Raw genomic sequence first — 19,692 nt, 5'->3', positions numbered from 1 at the left:
TGCCTCCTGCCTCTCGGCCACAAACCTGCACCTCTCCTGGCCTCCTTCGCAGACACGATCTCCCTCGTTCTTCCTGCTCTCCTCCCTTCTTGAACAAACGGCCGCATCTGCTGTCACCACCTACTCGCTCCCCAACCCGCAGGATCTGGCTTTGGCAGGCAAATGCTCCTGTCCCTCAGGTCACTAAGGGTTAACAGCTGCTTACCGAACTAGCTTACACCCCCTCCTCAAATAAGCCCCGCTCTGCTGCACCTCAAGGCCACTGTCCACACAGTCCCCTCTGCCTGGAATGTCCTTCTGTACCTTCTCCACTGGGCAAGGTGGAGCCCACACGTGTCCTACCGTCTGCCCGACTTCTCCAGGCCTTCCCACCATACCCGTCTCTGAGAGAAGCCTGCGCGGGCCAGGCTCGCACTGTACCTGACACACCATTACCCCACGCCCTCACCACAGCGCCTGTCCCCTGGTCCGTAACGAACAAGACTGCTGACGGCAGCAGCCCTTCTGTGAGTCCCTCCAGACGCCCAGGACCTCCGGGCCCTTTATACCCATTATAGCCCGTGGGCCTGCAGCCTGTCCCGTGAGCCAGGTGACTCAGCCACTAGGTCACAGGACCGTGGCCTTCTCATTACACAGCACTGGCATCTGACCAGGAGCCAGGCTCGGAAATCGCATGTTCCTACGACAGTCTTCTTGCATCAGAATGAATTCTTGGAGGGCAGCGTCATACCATGTTCATCTTTGTAAACTGCGTGACTTCACACAGGGCCTGGCGCCATGCCGACTCTCACAGTCTGGGTGGCTGAAGAGTCCAGAACTGACTTTGGCCTAAACACAGGCCCGACATTAGGGGCTGCTATGGAATTCAGTGAGGACCAGGGCAGGAGAACACGGAGACGTGGTGGGATGAACGCTCCCTCCTGGGAGCTAGGAGGGCTATGGGCCCAACTGGCAGAGCGGCTGTCAGGGCACACTGGCTTCCTCCCACAGCGCAGAGGCCCGAGAAACCAAAGCCCCCTCTGACCCTGAGCTCACAGCCCAACTTGGCCTGCTCTGGGGTCTGTGGTTCCCCCGCCTGGTGCTCTGCCCAGAAGATCTAACTCCTCACACTGGAAGGAGCAGGTGAGCCTCATGGCAACCTCCCAGGGGCAGGAACGCACAGCCTTGCCCAGGTCCAGGTCTTAGAAGATATGCTTGTACTAACAATGACCAAAATCCTAAGGAATCAGGTCCGAACACCTACCTGTAGCACACAAGGCCCTGGCACGTCCTGGACTCTGCCCACCTCCCACCTCCTTCCAGCTCCGTGCCCAGGCTGCCCCTTGCCCTGAGAGGCTCCCCATCCCTGGAGCCCACAGTGGACTTGAATTCCAACTCATCCCGCAGCCCCAGTCCTGGCCGTCATCTCTCCCGAACCACCCCCCTGGCAGGGCCGGGATGGGGACCCTCCTCTGTGTGCCCAGAGCAGTAGGGGATCCATCTGGGACAGCTATTGCCTCTGGCATGGTCCTTGAGGCCGCTGGGACTGTCCCAAGCTAACACAACCTGCTTCTCAGGCTCTCACACTGTGCGCCTCAGTTCCCTAAGGTTAAGCAGGAGGTCAAGCAGCGAGAAGCCCAGAGCCCCTTCCTCCTGCATCCAGCCTGCACGTCCACTCAGGGTGCCTGGGGCCTCCTCACCAATGATGGCTTCTTTCAAGCTGGACTCCACAGGCAGAATGTTCTTCTCAACCAGCTCCATGGGGCCCGGCCTCTGTGCAATCTTCTCGTTGAGATCATCAGCCAGTCTGGCTCTCTTCAGCTTTAGCTGCTTGGCCTGGAGGGAAGGCTCGGCCGAGGTCTCTGCCCGTGGGAGAGAATGGAGTGCAGGAGGATGTAGGAATGGACCTGGCTCTACCCTGGGAACTCCAGAGCAGCTCTCCTTCCCTCTGGGGAAGGAGCAGAAGCCATCAGGATGCAGAGAGTGTCCCAGGCAGAGAAGAGCGGCCCAGCCTTAAGTTCTACAGAAGGGGCCCTGGCTGCAGACAGAGCGTGGGCACAGCCAGTCAAGGTCACTGGGCACGGGGGCTACAGAGCGGAAAGCCAGCAGATGATGGAGCCCTCCTCGCCCTCCCTCAAGCCTTCTTGGTTACGAAGGCAATTCAGTCCCTGCTCTGGGTCTCAGTGTCTCTGTCTACACGATGCAGGGCTCAGACTAAGGAAGTTCTCCTCCAGACTCAAAGCTGAGTCAAAACTAAAAATGACTGGATATGTTCACACTGCTTTCAGCAGCCAAAACAGTTCCTTCCTTAGAACGTGGACAGAAGTGTACGCCTGGCCAGGCGGACACACCCAGGACGCACTCACTCGGGTGTCGCAGGTGCTCACGTGAATGCCGAATGGATGTGAGAGTGAGGGAGTGGATGAACACAGAAAGGAACTGCATTTTCAGAAGATTCTGGAGAAAAGGCTTTCATACCAAGGGATGACAAGATCTAGGGCCACCACGTGGCTAGAGTTGAGAAAGGGCAAGGCAACCCAAGAGAATGTGACTGTGCTGCTCTGGAAATCTGCAGAACCAGTGTGGCAACATGGCTCTGCTGTTCTACGGTGTAAAAGGCCTGGCTTATGCATTGTGCACAGAAATGGGAGCGGTAAGGAAGGGGGACAAAGAAATGTGGGGGATGCGTGGTGGAAGCAGCAAGGGCATGGGGAGAAAGCAGTCCCAACCTCACATACCTTCCAAAATATGCATCCTGACCAGCTCCGATCTCTCCGGCCGGGAACGAATCTTCCGTTTCAGATAGTCCTCTGTCTACAGAAAAAACATACCAAGAGGATCTCAAATCCAGGATACAAGTTATGACATGGATCCTCTGTGGGCTCCCCCCGCCCGCCCATCTTAGCCTGGAGCTGCCAGGGTTCGGAGGCAAGGGGAGGTCTGGGGGCACTGCATCTACTCCCAGTGCACCTGCCTACCCACCCCTCTCCCGTCAAGACTATTCGCTTCTCTGAGGCTGAATTACTAAAGTGTTTCTTAAAAATCTACTACGTGTACTATCATAAAAGTAATACAGGTTCATTAAGGAAAATGTAGAAAACTACACGGTAAAACAATAATAAAAAATTCAATCACTCACTGTATTTTGGGATATTTATTTCTTTTCTTTTTTTTTTTTTTTTAAAAGATTATTTATTTATTTATTTGACAGAGAGAGATCACAAGTAGGCAGAGAGGCAGGCAGAGAGAGAGGAGGAAGCAGGCTCCCCGCCGAGCAGGGAGCCCGATGCGGGACTCGATGCGGGACTCGATCCCAGGACCCCGAGATCATGACCCGAGCGAAGGCAGCGGCTTAACCCACTGAGCCACCCAGGCGCCCCTGGGATATTTATTTCTAATCATTCTTCCATGCAGATGTCTCATTTTGCAGAGTTGTAATCATAGTGAACATAATTTTGTATCTTGTTCAAAAACTGTAACGTATGATATCATGAGCATTTTCCATTCATTCTGAATGGCTGCCCAACAGAATACTAATTCTGATACATGGTGTCATGGGTGTAGTTCCTCCAAGTCCAATGCCCTCATTTCTGCATTTCTGAGACGCCAGGCGAACTGAAGCGTCCCCTGACCAGTCTCAGCGCCAGCCCACTGCTGGAACACCCAAGAGGCCCCAAGTCCGTCTGACTCCAGAGTCAGGTAACTACAGCACCAGAATTTTTCAAACCACAGGTCAAGACCACGAGTAGGTCAAAGCCAGCACAGAACAGGACAGGACAAGGTAGACTAGTGTTGAGCAGAAAATAACAAGCCAGAGCGCACTGCCTGTGGGTACAGTAAAGCCCGGGCGCTCGCCTGCTGCCTCGGAGCCCTGACCCGGCAGTGTGGAGCCCTGCAGGGGACAGCTTTGCGTCTGTCACTCTGCCCCACCTGCAAAGGGCACTGGGACTGCCACAGCAGCTGCAGAAGATGGCAGAACAGGAGTCGGACACCACAGGTCTTCCCAGGCATCAGAGGGAGCCGTGTTTTCTAAGCCACCCGACATTCTGAACTGTGGACAAGCTAGAATGCAGCACTAATTAAGAAAATTGAGTCTCAGCTTTGTCACTTACTAGCTGGACAACTGAGTTAACTTCTCCCAGGTACAACTAGGAAATGAAGAGAAGAGAACCTAATCCCTAAGACCCAAGTGAGCAGAACCAGGAGAACGATATCAATTGGCATGTGGAAGTAATCGGTAAGTAACAGCGGTTCGACCGAGCTTGTTAGCTCCTTGCCGACTCGCGAAGCAGGCCAGGTAACGGCACCAAGTCTTACAGCTGGGTCTGGGGCCATATTCTCCACTCCTCCCAGTAACTACACCAGTGCAGCTTGTTATTGCTTTGGTTCCTGGTGTATGACCTCATTCTTCCCACTTACTCTAGGAATCATAATTTTCCTTAGAAATTTTAGAGAAATAAAATAAGAAAGACAGAAAAATGTCTCACAAGTAAGTATTTCAGTCTCTGCAAGAGCTGTGGGTCTTAGGGAGCCTGACCTGTATGGTCCTCTACTAGGGAGGTTCTCTTTCCTTGTCTTTTATGTAAAAGAAAAAAGTGAAGGGAGTGGAGGGGAAGCATGTCTGGCGACTTCCCCATCTCTGCCCACACTGGGCAGCAGAATATCCCCCTGAGGCCCCTGAAGGAACTGAAACCAAGGGGGGGCAAGGCAGCAGGCCAGGTGCTGTAGCAGGAACCGGGGCTCAAACTGGGGGCTCAGCTTCTGCATTCACTGCCTCCAGTGGACACTGGCTACTCAGGGCACATGGAGACTGGTGAGGTTTCTTGCCCCTCGGAATGCCCTTCCTAGAGAGGCATAGGCACGGCAGCCGAGGATGTGGAAGACCAGTCCTCAAGCAGGCTTTCCCGTGGCTGGTGTTCGCGCCCCGACATCTATAAAAGGGCAGGTGGGATGAAAGATGGGAACAGACCAGCGGTCTCCAAAGCAACAGAAGGGAGGACTACTGATACACCCTTAAATGCAGAAAAGGAGCAATCTTGATCCCGTATCTCTTCATGCTGTGCGACGGCGGGGGTGGGGACGGGGCAGCAAAAGGCAGCGCTGTGTGTCTGGAACTGAGGTGTGGGCTGGCTGGAAGGAACACACCAGCCATGGATGCACTGGGCTCTGCAGGCCCTCGGGGAAGAAAGGCCTTACCCTGGCCCTCTCCAAGCTCCTTCTCTGTTCATGAAACGCAGCTGGACTTTTCAAAGCTGTTGGGAAAAGAATCATAAAACAATTACTTTTATGAAGCATCATGTGTACAGCTATAATTTACACTGGAGAAAGCATCTTAATTCAAGTTAATTTTAGCAACACCAGATCTTATCAGCGGAAGTGAAGAAGAACATGGCACCTGAGTAAGCACGTATCTTTCACGGTTCAGCTACCCCCATTACAACAGTTTTGGATAGTTCATTCCTAATGAGAACAGTCACTGCCTACGCTCGGGCTCTATAAAGTGCACAAATGGAATGCAACGTAAAAAAATATCCTGGACCCAATACTTGGCCATTAGCTGCATGATCCTTATTGACCGGTCAACCCTCCAAGAATTGCGCTGGGCCCCAGCTCACTCTGGTAAAGACAGGGACACAGACAGGACCACGGCTGTATGTTGGGTTCACCTTACTTTTTCGACCTAATTCGGAATCATGAAGTGACCAAACTTCCACCAGAAAGACCTACGTCTGCTTGGATGCCATTTCCTCCTTCACTTCAGCTAATATAACAGCGCTGCTAAAATTACCTTAAATTTCATCTCTGAGGGCTAAAAGAACTTCACAGTAAGTGTATGGCTGACCCCGGTGCACACAACCAGCAGCTGACAGGAAGGGCTCCCTACAGACCCTGAAGCCTACCACTACACAGACCATAGCTCTTGAGGCAGCAAACCAGACCAAACCGGGACCAAATCTCAAATGCGGCACAATGAAGAGAGTTTTGTATCAAACACTTGGCTATAAAGACAAAGGATGAACTGGGACACCATGAGGGTGAGAGGGAAAAAGGCCTGACTCACTTCAAGTAGGGAACAAGAGCAATAAGAGAGAAATTTACAAGACAGTGGTCAGTTTCACTTCTGCTGCCCTAGAATTTCAGAACAGCTGTGAGGCTGTGTGTGGAGGCGACTTCTGATAGGCTGCTGGCTGTGGTAGGAGCACAGGGGAGACGCTAAAAGTAGCAAAAGCACAGATATGACCTATCCTGCCTGCGCCTTTGTGCTTCCTCCCCCGTCCACTCCTGGGGGTTGGGCCTCAGCAACCACAGTCCCAGCAAAAAGATCTAAATGTCCCAGCACTCCTTATTTAACAAACATTCTGAACTCTTAGGATGAAAAAGAATCATTTTAAACGATGAGTTGAGAGCCCTCCCTGTCTTCTAACGGCAGGGGGAGCTCTAGATTTAACAAAAAGTCTCTTAAGAAAAACCAGCATGGCCGGCCTCCCTCCCCACCTACCACAGCATTCCAAGGCATTATCCAGGCTATCTCTGCCCTAAGCTGGGGAGGTCTTGGGCAATTCAGTGGGTAAGCAGACAGCTCCTGCACCTGCTTCTACTGGGTAAAGCTGGTTCACCTCTTAAAACCAGTCTCCAAAAGTCCTGACATGCCAGAATCTGGGGGTAGGGTGTGACGGACCACTGTCATGGAGCAGACAGTAAATACGAAGAATCAAAGTGAAAACTCAGTGCCGGCCCCAACCCACCCCCAGCTTCCTTTCTGCCTTATTCCCCTGCACCGCACTCATCACCACGGACACTCTTTAACTGGTTGATTGTCAGCCTCCCACGAGGACACACTCCATCAGGGCACGACTCTTTCCTTTGTTTCTGACAGAATCCCTGGTGCCTACGGAGCCCAGCACATAATTCATTCAATGAACTAATGAATATTCTGTAAGAAACGGTACAAGGTATACACTAGTGACAGCAAAGCAAGAAGGTTCTGTGGTAGAGCACTACACCTTCTAAACTTTCACCTGAATGGCCAGAATTTGGGCTCTTATCTGGGTTCAAAACTTCACAGAAGTCCCAGATAGAAAAATCAAGGCAACTGGGATGTCTTCCTGGGTTCTCCCAATCATTACTAGGGCGACACCAGGGACTGCATTCTGGGTCTCATTTTCCTCTTCTGTAGAGTGAGAATCTGCCTGCCTCTCAGGACTCTTGGAAGAGCTGGATGGAAGCAGAGTGCTCGGAAGCAAGCAGAGCACAGACAGATGAACGAGAAGCGCTGCTGTCATCGGATGCATCGGCATAGCTGAATCACAGGTTCGATTCCCACACACGCCTGCTAGTGATGGTACCACAGCCACACACCTATCTAAAACCCCGGTTAGTGCAGCCACACACCTATCTAAAACCCCGGTTAGTCTGCTGCCCCAACAACCTACCTTGGCTATCCCAAGGGGTAAGGCACAAATCCAATTTCTGGAACCACCCACAACGCATAGGATTTCTAGATGGAAGGGGAGTCCATCAAGGATGATGCAGCATGAAGGGGGATAAGAGGCAGGAGAAGTGGCTGTTGCATATATGACTTCCTGTTTGGTAAGGGAATTTTCACGTAACAGCAAAGGAGAAATGAGTATTTACAGAGTGCTTACTTATGTGGTCGGCCTGTCCCAGATACTTTAAACACATTATCTGATTTAATACTCCTAATGATCCCATGTGGTAGGTAATACTCCACTTTCTAGATAAGGATACGCTCAAGAGGAGAGGAAAGGCCAGCGGGTGGCAGAGTTAGGATGGCAACCTCACTCTACCACAGCCACCAGTAGACTTCTTCCCACTCCTCTGGGTGGATTTCTTAACTTCGGAAAGTAGAGGAGGAGGTCTCTGCTGGATGGGGAGGCGAGGAGGCTTCCATTACGTGGACTGCCCGAGCGAGGGCTGAGTACCGGCAATGGGAAAGGTCAGCTTGACCACAGCACTGAGCACAACAGGTGTGAAGAGGGGTTCAAAGCGACCGCAGGCACAGAAAGCCACGGTTTGAAGCCTGGGGCTCACTGTGGAGCTTCAGGGCAGCCTTCAGCACTGATACTAGGAAACAAGTGGGAGGGGTAAGGAGAGACCAGAGGAATATATCAGCTGCTCAGGGCCTGATCAAGAAAGCCAGAAATCAGGACAAGAAAAGAATTCAAGACAGTCATTACCATTCCCACAAGACTATTTCACTTTTTAACATTATCAGCACACTGAATCCTCTTACCAACCCACAAGGATAGGACCCTTCTTATTTTATGTGGCGGAGCTAACAGCACAGCCACCTGCACGGTCACTCACTGAGTGGTGGGCCCCAGCCCAGCTCTAGTTCTGTCCGCCTTCTCTTCTCTGGTCTCAACCTTCTGACACGTGTGCTGGTTCGTCCCAGTCCGTGAGCAGCCCATACTCGCTCTGTGCTACTCTTTCCCCATTGTTAACTCTGCTCTGAGAACAGGTTCGGCAATTTCCAGAGCTATTTCCAACAGAAGAAGGGAGCTATTCCTCCTCCAGGTCGCTGTCAGGATTCCTGTAGGATGTTCCTTGGGCTCCCGTGGGGAGAGACTAGAGCTGGGGCAGCCAAGACACAGGGCTATAAAGGTAAGCCCTGGGCTTCCTGGGAGGAGTGAGTGGCAGTGTGTAGCCAAAATCACCTGGGGCTTCACAAGCCAAGTGCAACAAAGCAGAAAATAGTTTTTAAAGTTTAGGCCTCTGTTTGTGGAAAAACCCTAAAAGACTCAAAGTTAACCCATAAATGTGTGTCCGATGAGGAGGGCTACGTTTGCCTCAGACCTCCATCTCCCTCCTCCTTGCTGTCGTAACAGCTTTGCCACAAGAGCCAGGATGGTACTCAGAAATTTCATTTCCCCAGAAACTCCTAGAAGGCAGTCTTTGAGAGAAGCCCCCAAACCAATGCATACCGAAGAACTCCGCATGCGGCTTGTGACATGTTTGGGGTGAGGGCACTTCTTGACTCTTTACTCCCACCGTCTGGAAGCCGGTTCCACTGGGACCCTTCACTGCTTTGTGTGCTCAAAGGGAAGTGGGCGGCACGTACTGAAAGGAAAAATAACCAAGCTCCTCACGGAAATCAAATGTACAGAAGTGGCTAAGAGGTGTGACGTTCTTCATCACAGTTTCAGTTCTAGATGTGGCTATAACACCAATCTATATTCTGTTCCCTCTCTCCAATGCTCATTTTCTTTCTCTCCTTACATGTTTGCTGCCTTAATTAAATGAGGGCCTTGTGAACTAAAAAAAGAAAAACGGTTTAATTTTTCTTTAAAGATTTTATTTACTTGAGAGAGTGAGTGAGACAGAGAGCATGAGAGGGGAGAGAGTCAGAGGGAGAAGCAGACTCCCAGCTGAGCAGGGAGCCCAGTGTAGGACTCAATCCTGGGATTCCAGGATCATGACCTGAGCCAAAGGCAGCCGCTTAATCAAGTGAGCCACCCAGGTGCCCTAGTTTTAATTTTTTGAAAATTATACTGCCATCAGCTTCCATGCTCAGTGTGTCCACTGAACTTTGTGACCTACAGTGCAGGAGCACAGAAATCGAGCAGTCCGGATTTAATCTAGCACTTACAGAGGGAGTATAAGGACCCTTAAAAACCAACCTATAGCATCAAATTAGGATATTAAACAACCTGAGATTTACTTAAACATGTAGGCAAGGGAAAATCTTCTGAGATCCACAAAACAGTTCCGGGAACAGCTCTGTTCTTTCCTCCCATCTCAGCAAGGAAAGACAGCAGTTAGCCATCAAGACTCATTTCCTCATGATCATTAGGGAGTATTTACTAAGTGCCTGTGTCAGAATGTCGCTTTATTAGGTGCTGGCATAATAAAAATGATGGTTCCCATCCTCGATAAGATACTTTTGCCAGAAGCTCACCACCAAGTCTACACTCACAGGAACTCAAGAAGCCTATGAACACTGTATAGCTAATAGCAGTCAATGGAGTGCCACGGTCTGAGGAGACCTTCCTTCAGGAAAGCCTGCTGGATTTCTTTTGCCACTGTAGAAGCAGCAGGCAAACACACATTGGATACGTAAGTTGGGGGCTTGGGCAGGGGATGGGGTGCAGGAGATAAATGCATTTAATAACCCGGGAAGGAAATTAAAAATACAGTCACTCATCCACCCATCCAATAAACAATTCTGAAGTATTATGCTAGTCACTGAGAGTAAGGATAAACAGAGTAGGGTCCCAGCCCTCAAGGCAGTTCATGGTCTGGTTAGAGAAAAAGACAAATAATTACAACACAAGATGGAAAGTTGTGTTTACAACTACAGAGGTAATTTAAAGTGCCACATAGGGGGTGCCTGGGTGGCTCAATGTGTTGAAGCCTCTGACTTGGGTTTGGGTCGTGGTCCCGGGGTCCAGGGATTGAGCCCTGCATTGGGCTCTCCGCTCAGCGGGAAGCCTGCTTCCCTCTCTCTCTGCCTACCTCTCTGCCTGCTTGTGATCTCTCTCTGTCAAACAAACAAACAAACAAATAAATAAATAAATAAATAGAGTGCCACATAGGACAGAAGAGGCAAAATTCAGCCCAAGGCGAGAGTGTATGAACTGTCCAGGTAGATCTCACAGAGATGTTGTACCCAAACAAACAAAACAGAAACAACACAGATAAGAATGGAAGTTGGTGATGGAGGGGAGCACCTGGGTAGCTCAGTGGGCTAAAGCCTCTGCCTTCGGCTCAGGTCATGATCCCAGGGTCCTGAGATCGAGCCCCACATCAGGCTTTCTGCTTAGCAGGGAGCCTGGTTCCTCCTCTCTCTCTGCCTGCCTCTCTGCCTACTTGTGATCTCCGTCTGTCAAATAAATAAATAAAATCTAAAAAAAAAAAAAAAAAAAAAAAAAAAAAGCGAGTGGGGAGGTCATCTGAGGCTAAAGAACACCCAAGAGCAGGAAGATAGAAAGGAGCACACCAAGTTCAAGGGGCTACAAGTAGTTTGATATGGTGGGACCAAGGAGGACGTCATGTGGCGACAATGAGTTTGGAAAGGAGGACAGCCCAGCCCACAAAGACCCTTCATGTGCTACTGCAGGGACTTCTGCATCTGGGAAGATGGACCAGACATACTGTTCTCTACTCCTCCCACTAAGTACAACTAAAAACTCCAGATGCTATACATAAAACAAACATAAGTAGGGGTGCCTGTCTGGCTCAGTGAAGGAGCATGTGACTCTTGATCTTGGGGTTGTGAGTTCAAGCCCCATACAGGGGGTAGAGTTTATTTAATTAAAAAAAATAACAATAAAGCAAACCAACCTAAGTAGGTTTTGAAAGGTGAAGAGAAGAAGGCAAACTGGCTAGAGACCTTGGGACCCGAAGAACGATGCAGTGGTGAGTTCCCTGGGTTTCCTCTTTATCTCCTACATCCCAGACTTGGAGCTGAAGAAACCAACAATCTGGAAACGCCAATGGAGGCAGACGAAAAAGCCGCAGCAAAACCTACTCTCACTGCCCAAAGGACCAGAAAAAAGGCAAACTCACCAAACAAAACTTTTAGACAATAATCGTTCTATTCCAGACAGACACCACAACAAACACCTCATCTGCCACCAGGAGTCTAGATTCCCCCGCCTTGCAAGGCTATTAAAATATAGCTCTCCAATTCCCTGCCCAAAGGTATCAAAGAAGGCCAAGTATGAAGCTGGGGCTTTCATTCTCACCAGCCAGTAACAAATACCCTCCCCACACCCCAAGGAATAAGTGGAGACCAAACAGGGAACCTGGACTTATAACCCACCTAGGAGAAATAAGACACCTCTCCCCTCTCTGCTGTCAGGGAAGGGCTGAAGAGACAGGACTTTCACTGTGGCTCAGGGATAACAAGGTCACCTGTACTCATTAAAAAAGAAAAAAAAAAAAAATCTAACATCATATCATCCAAGCCCTGGATGAAGAAGAAAAAAGGTGGGTTGAAAAGTACTTAAAGAAATAAATGCTAAAAACTCCCCAAATGTGGCAAGAGACCTAAGTCCATAGATTCAAAGGATGAGCAACCTGGAAGAGAGAAACCCAAAGAAATTCATGCCAGGATACATCACAATTAAACTTTTGAAGATGAAAAACTTGAAAGCAACCAGAGGGAAAACAATTTGAATGACAGCAAATTTCTCATCAGAAACCAAGGGTGCCAGCAGAAAGTGGCATGATATTTTTCAAGTGCTATTAAGAATTGTATCTAGGGGTACCTGGGTGGCTCTGTTGGTTAAGTAACTGCCTTCAGCTCAGGTCATGATCCTGGAGTCCCGGAATCAATTCCCGCATCGGGTTCCCAGCTCTATAGGGAGTCTGCTTCTCCCTCTGACCTTCTCACTCATGCTCTCTCTCACTGTCTCTTTCTCAAATAAATAAATAAATATTAAAAAAAAAAAAAAGAAAGAAAAAGAAAGAAAGAAAGAAAAAAAGAATTGTATCCAGAGTTGGGTGCCTGGGTGGCTCAGTGGGTTTAAAGCCTCTGCCTTCATGGCGATTCACGGATAAAAATATATGTTTATAAAAAATTATAAAAAAAAAAAAAAGCCTCTGCCTTCAGCTCAGGTCATGATCCCAGGGTCCTGGGATCAAGTCCCACATCAGGCTTTCTGCTTGGTGGGGAGCCTGCTTCCTCCTCTCTCTCTCTCTCTGCCTACTTGTGATCTCTGTCAAATAAATAAATACAAACTTAAAAAAAAAAAAAGAAAAAAAAAAAGAACTGTATCCAGAGATCTGTATGTGGCCACCACACTAACCAAGGGAGTGACAAAAACAGACCTGCATGGAGGGTGGGTGGGGGATACTTCTTACTTGATGTTTTATTTTTTAAATATGTATATTTTTGTATTATCTATGCTGACCTTAGACAACTTTATTTGAATAGACTTAAAATTTTTTCTACAGCAATTTTGGATTAATATATTTTTAAAAGATTTTATTTATTTGACAGAAATCACAAGTAGGCAGAGAGGTGGGTGGCGGTGGTGAAGGGGGAAGCAGGCTCCCTGCTGGGCAGAGATCCTGATGGGGGGCTCAATCCCAGGACCCTGAGACCTCGACCTGAGCTGAAGGCAGAGGCTTAACCCACTGAGCTACACAGGCACCTCTTACTTGATTTATATGAAAAAATAAAATAAGCAGAAACACAGCTGGTAATTGGTACACACTCATTCCACCCCCCCATGTCTACATGCTCCCCTTCCTTGTATCCCTTTAATTCTGAATCTATGAAACTTACAAATACACCGAGAGAACAGTGAACAGCCATGTAACTATGACCTAGATCCACCAGCTATCTTTTAGCTAGATTTGTTTTCTCTCTCCAGCATACACGCACAAGCATATACACACACGATTTTTGTTTAAAGAATTACTTGAAAGTTGCAGATACCGAGACATTTCATCCCCAAATTCCTTAATGTGCATTTCCTGAGAATAAGGACATTCTCCTATAGAACTAAAATACCTTTATCATTCTCAAGAAAATTAAGACTGATTCAATAATATAATCTAATTTACAGTCCATATTTGAATTTCCTCAGTTGCCCCCCCCAAAATGTCTTTTATAATCTTTTAGATTTCCCCCCAATCTAGGATTTAGTTGAGAACATGCACCTTATTTGGTTGTTCTTCAGTCACAATCTAGAATAGTACGTCTTTGCCTTTTTTCGGTTTTTGTGACACTAACCTGAGTATCTAAGCCATCTGTCTTGCAGAATGTCCTATATTCTGAATTTGTTTCTCATGATTAGATTTAGGTTAAAAATTTTTGGCAAGGAGACTCCAGGTGATGTGTAACTCTTGGTTTAGAAAACACTTATACCATGTTGCCCAACCACTGATGGTGCTAGAAGTTCGAAAGGTGACAGGAGATGTCTCCATAGCACTTCCTCCTTTGTAGTTAATGTCATTTGTGGCCATGTGAAAATCCTGTTCCCTGACCATCAGTTACCTCATTGTTTCAGCATCTACTGAGGACCCCCGCCTGAAATCAATTATGACACTGGGAATGGCAAAATAGTAAGACCTGCATCTTTCCAAGATCGTGTAGTAGTGATCAAGAGGACATTGGGAAGAATCAAGTGGAATGACTGGGTGAAAGGTTATGCCATTAACCCTCTCAGACTACAGGAGGAGCAAGCTTGGGATAGGGTGGGAAACTGTTCAGTTAGGGGCATGCTGGTACAAGTTGATCATGAGACATCCTACCAAGAGATGTGCAAGTGTGTGCATGTGTGTACACGTGTGTGTGTGTGTATGTGATATCATTCAAAGATTATCTGATAGGTTATGTAGAAACAGAAGAAAATCCTTGCCAGTGCTGAATCTTAAGAGAATCCCAGAATTTAAGTGATTCAGTTCATCACTAATGATGAAGAGAGCCCAGCAAAGGAAACAGAAGTGGCTCTCTGAGGCAGAAGAGAGCTATGCAAAGCTGCTCTCAGGAGTCAGCCTCAAGAACAAGAGTAGGGGGACACCTGGGTGACTCAGTTGGTTGGACGACTGCCTTCGGCTTAGGTCATGATCCCGGAGTCCCAGGATCGAGTCCCGCATAGGGCTCCCAGCTCCCAGCTGGGGAGTCTGCTTCTCCCTCTGACCTTCTCCTTGCTCATGCTCTCTTTCACTGTCTCTCTAATATATAAAATCTTAAAAAAAAAAAAAGAACGAGAGTAGGAGAAGAGAGACAGCAGCAGTGGGCAGGATAGACAAAGTAAGGCTTACACAGTGTCCACAGGATTACTGACACTTAGGAAGTGGCCGCTGGTCTCGGAGCCAGGCCAGTAGGCTGCTGGGGCACACAATGCACCAGGTGGAGAAGAGGTGAGGAAGTAGGGTCCAGAGGTTTATGTCTCCTAAGAGGTTAGGATGTGCTAACAGTTAATTACTCATTCTCCCAAGAAATATTTACTGAGAGCCCATGCGTCAGACTCTGTCTCGGTGCTAGGACAGCCATGTTCTCCTCAGCCTACATGCTAGTGAAGGACACAGAGAACAAATGAACATCGACCACTGGCAGGAGGTGCTATGGGCCACGAAGAAACATAAAGGAGGAGTTGAGTGAGAGAGAGTCATTCTGTGGGGGCAGGAGCAGTTCTCTCTCCGGAAGGTCAGGAGATGCTCTGGAGTACCCTCTGAACAGAGCCCAGAGGAAGGAGGGAGCCCCACGGGCATCCGTGGAGGAGCCTCCAGGCAAGGAGAGCAGAGGCCCCAGGTGGGAGCCAGCCTGGGCGACAGAGGCCGTCAGGCCAGGGCAGCAGAGCAGAACAGGAGCGGCAGGAGCTACGGAGGGAAGGCCAAGAGCGGCGACCCCCGGGCCTTTGCAGGACTTCGGGCTTGATCCTGTCTTCAAGTGCTACTAGAGGAAATGACGCGGGGAGAAGAAATAAAGGACCGTGTCTGCCAACCTAGTAATGGACACCAAGGCTCCCGAGAGCAACACAGAGTTGCTGCACACGGCCTCCCGTTCTCCCTAATGTTTGTACAGGATGTTGGGAATGACCTTCCTTGAGCTTCTTGGAACTTATTATTTTCCACAATTCATACTGGAGACCTGACTTGCCTGAGATCACATCCCAATCAACTACAGAATGGAGACTTTGGTTCTTCTGATTCCAAAATTTGTATCTTTTTACTTGTCTCTATTTCAGCACAACAGAGGCAGGAGGAGGGGAGGGGGACCGGGACACAAAGATCATCTCTGGTCACGTTTCTAGGCCCCCGGCCCCAAAATGTGATAATTACAAAACAAAACAAAAACACACAAAGAAACAAAAACCTCAGTGATTTTAATCTGACCTTTTGCATTCTGCTTTCATCTCCCAGCCAGTCCTCTAAGAGATGCTGCCTTGTCCTTTTCTCTAATACTGGCAATGAGACAGAGGGAGGACTTCAAATAGAACCTCAAAAAATGTCCAAGTGGACACACATTCTGCCATTCCTCTTCCCTCCAGACCTCCCTGAAGGGGCCAACATAGCAGAAGGGGTCTCTATATAAGAAACAAACTCTTTCCAAAGTTAATGGAGCCTTTTGTCCCATCCCTTGGCCTAGCACTAGTCTGTCACACTGCTTCAGGCACTTTGTTAACTTGGTCAAGGGACCACTGACATGGTACGGGGTCCCCAGCCCTGGAGACAAGGGACTCACAAGCTGTCCAAACTGGGTCATTCCATAAGCAGCAGCCTCAAGAGTGTCATCACTCTTGAATCACACAGACAGGCTATCCTCTACTTGAGAATTAGTGCGAGAAGACAGTAACAGTGATCTATGCTGCCACTAAAAATGAAAAGGGAAAAGATCAGCAGCCTTTGGTCCAGTGTCCCTCTGGGTGCAGCTGGAGAGTCACTGGCATTAGCTTGACTCTGGAGTGCAAGACTCTCTCTGGGATGCAGATTCCTGGGCTTCAAGACTTTTACTCATTAAGTTCTTTGAGGATTCCGGTGCCACTAAAATTCCAAACCCACTGTTTCCCTAAGTCCAAAAGGCAGAGGAAAGGTGTCAGCACAGATGAGAAAGGACTTTCATTTGCTCACTCTCCAACACCAGGGGCTAAGTGACCATGAAGTACACCTAGTAAGGACTTGATAAATCCTCTTTCAACAGCTTAGTTCCAAATTTCAGCTCTGCTAGCTATGTAGGTGCCCACAAATTAGTAGAGTTTAATCTCCTGAGCCCTTTTCAGGTTCACCGCCCTGGGTTGCAAAGCATGCATTTTTTTTTTTTTTAAGATTTTATTTATTTATTTGACAGAGAGAAATCACAAGTACACTGAGAGGCAGGCAGAGAGAGAGAAGGAAGCAGGCTCCCTGCTGAGCAGAGAGCCCGATGCGGGACTCGATCCCAGGACCCTGAGATCATGACCCGAGCCGAAGGCAGCAGCTCAACCCACTGAGCCACCCAGGCGCCCCAAAGCATGCATTTTTTTTTTTTTTTAAAGATTTTATTTATTTGTCAGAGAGAGAGAGGGAGAGAGAGCGAGCACAGGCAGACAGAATGACGGGCAGAGGCAGAGGGAGAAGCAGGCTCCCTGCTGAGCAAGGAGCCAGACGCGGGACTCGATCCCAGGACGCCGGGATCATGACCTGAGCCGAAGGCAGCTGCTTAACCAACTGAGCCACCCAGGCGTCCCCAAAGCATGCATTTTTTAAGAGTAAAAGGATCAGGTCTTTTTGCAACTCCCCTCCCACCCCAGGGAGGGCCCAGTACCCACTGTTTGTCTCTGGAGCCCGGCGAGCACACTCCATAGAAGGCAGCTACAGAAAGGAAGTGTGAGGAGCCCAGAGGACTACTGGAATCTGGGGAGGGTCCCTTACACACCTGAGTGATGAAAGCACAGAGGTCAGCCATGCCCCTGGTGAGTGACCTTTATGTGTGATCAGAATCTAAGGGCTCTGTATCTGGGCAAAGCAGGGCCTCCTAACCTGGGGCACACTGTACTGCCGCAGAACATCTGTGAAGCCCCACAACTGTGCTGAACCTCGGGAACCCACGCAACTGTGCAGCGAAGGGACAATGTAAGATTGTCTAAGGAGCATCAGTGGCATCAGAGAAAATCAAGCAGCTCTGATCTAACTAAAGGTTATTATGACAGAAATGGAAAGACGGCCCTGGCTTTCAAACAGCAGGCAGAAAGGGACAGCAACTTGGAAGCGATTTTAGTGCTCCTCTCACCACCCACTACCAGCTTTCACCTTACCTCACTAACTGTGGGTCCTGATCTGATGCTGTTTTCAACTTTCACTACTGAAACTGTGGGGGGTGGGGAGGGGGAGTACAGCAGGCTATTACCATAAAATTCCTGTCATTTAGAACCATTAGTCTTGGGGCACCTGGGTGGCTCTGTGGGTTAAAGCCTCTGCCTTCGGCTCAGGTCATGATCTCAGGGTCCTGGGATCAAGCCCCTCTCTGCTCAGCAGGGAGCCTGATTCCCCCTCTCCCTCTGCCTGCCTCTCTGCCTGCTTGTGATCTCTGCCAAATAAATAAATAAAATCTTAAAAAAAAAAAAAAACACAACAAACATTAGTCTGTGACTTTCAGGAGTTAGCATGGACTTTGGAGAAGGGAGACAGGACTGGCTCTGCTTCTGTCTTTCAGTGGTGGTCACATGGCCCCTCTGAGCCTCAATGGCCTCACCTACAATATGGCAATTGTACGAACCACTGCGCTGACGGCCGTTGGTACTAATAAAGTGAAAGTGCTTTGCCAGCTGCTAGAGGCTCTGTTAAACCTGAGGCACTGTTACTGGTTCAGCTTTTCTCTGGTCCATCCTCCTGCAGGAAACAGCATGCATGTGGAATCCAATGCTGACAGCTAACTGGGCCGGACTTCCAACTTCTGTCTTACTGTTCTCAGCTGTCATACCAAAATGCCTACGGTATTATCCGGCAACAAAGACACTAACTGAAGAGTTGTGTCGACAGTTCCGGGGGCTGGCCGTGACAACAGAAACCAGAACTAAATCCATGTGAATTGAAGAAAGAGCTGGGTGGTGGCATGTGTGCAAGCGAGAATCCAAACAGTCAGAAAACGTGCCGCGTACACATCCTGTTTTGGTTCTCAGACTTGCCACCACCCCTGTTTTGGCACCGGGGCTGTCACCGCCACCCAAACCAGCAGGAAAGCCAGCAACCAAGAATCAATGTAAAAGAGGAGACTCGGGATGCTGAATCTTTTCCTTCCCAGAAACGCAAGCTGTTCCAGAGTGTCACAACCTTGACCCCAGTGAGAGAGACTGAGACTAGGGAAAGAAGGTCAGTGTGCGATCTTCGATGGCATGCGTATCAGCAGGTTCACTGAATTCCAAAAGGTTAAAATATGAGGGGCTAAAGATGGTTAACTTGGTCTTCGGAGTTTCCCTTTGACATCTACGGTGAGCACGTTCATACCCAGCTCTCCCATCACAGCCCGGCCTAACGCTCTGGATCAGTCAGTTATCCGCCCCGCCAACGCTCCCCGCTCCCCGGGTGAAGCACACATGCCCCCAAAAGCCACTGCCTCTTACCGAGTCCCATTATCAACAGGCTTAAGTCATCTGTGTAGATAAAAACTCCAAATCACTTTTGCCCTTCTAGAGATCGCATCCCAGTGGGCCCCAGTGGGGGCTATGAGGACCCCCGACCCCCACCTCGCCTATGTGATTGGTGCAGGTGAACGCTGTGAGCAGTTTCAACGAGCAACTTTATAAACTCCCTCACTCCCTTTACTACCTTGAAAAGAAGTTGGTCTTGGCTATCTCAGGTACTTTGAGAATTATTATTATTTTTAAAGATTTTTAAAATTAATTTATTTGAGAGAGAGAGAGCAAGCAGAGGGAGGAGCACCGGGAAAGGGACAAGAAGACTGCTGTGAGCACAGAGCTGGAGGCAGGGCTCAGGCCCATGATCCCAAGATCATGACCTGAGCCAAAATCAGGAGTCAGACACCCAACCAACCGAGCCACCCAGGTGTCCCCACTTCAGAACTATTAAATAAAACTGAATACCTACTTAACTTTTTATTTTTTTTTTTTAAATATTTTATTTATTTATTTGACAGACAGAGATCACAAGTAGGCAGAGAGGCAGGCAGAGAGAGAAGTGGAAGCAGGCTCCCTGCTGAGCAGAGAGCCCGATGTGGGGCTCGATCCCAGGACCCTGGGATCATGACCTGAGCCGAAAGCAGAGGCTTTAACCCACTGAGCCACCCAGGCGCCCCCCTAC

The 19,692-nt window shown here is 48.9% G+C and overlaps 1 protein-coding gene across 5 annotated transcripts in view; it reads right to left on the bottom strand.

Moving 5' to 3' along the window:
- MRTFA (myocardin related transcription factor A) overlaps positions 1-19,692 on the bottom strand; it is a 162,596-nt gene that overhangs the window by 13,036 nt on the left and 129,868 nt on the right. For all 5 annotated transcript variants that reach the window (XM_059401941.1, XM_059401942.1, XM_059401943.1 and 2 more), the window contains 3 exons: positions 5,176-5,231; positions 2,718-2,793; positions 1,680-1,841 (listed from right to left, as the gene is read on the bottom strand). In XM_059401941.1, coding sequence (XP_059257924.1) covers positions 1,680-1,841; positions 2,718-2,793; positions 5,176-5,231 — 294 coding nt within the window. The remainder of the gene's footprint in view (positions 1-1,679; positions 1,842-2,717; positions 2,794-5,175; positions 5,232-19,692) is intronic.

The sequence above is a fragment of the Mustela nigripes genome, chromosome 6 (genome assembly GCF_022355385.1).
Source record: "Mustela nigripes isolate SB6536 chromosome 6, MUSNIG.SB6536, whole genome shotgun sequence".
In the NCBI taxonomy this organism is placed as follows: Eukaryota; Metazoa; Chordata; class Mammalia; order Carnivora; family Mustelidae; genus Mustela; species Mustela nigripes.
This window is presented reverse-complemented; position numbering and strand designations above follow the sequence as displayed.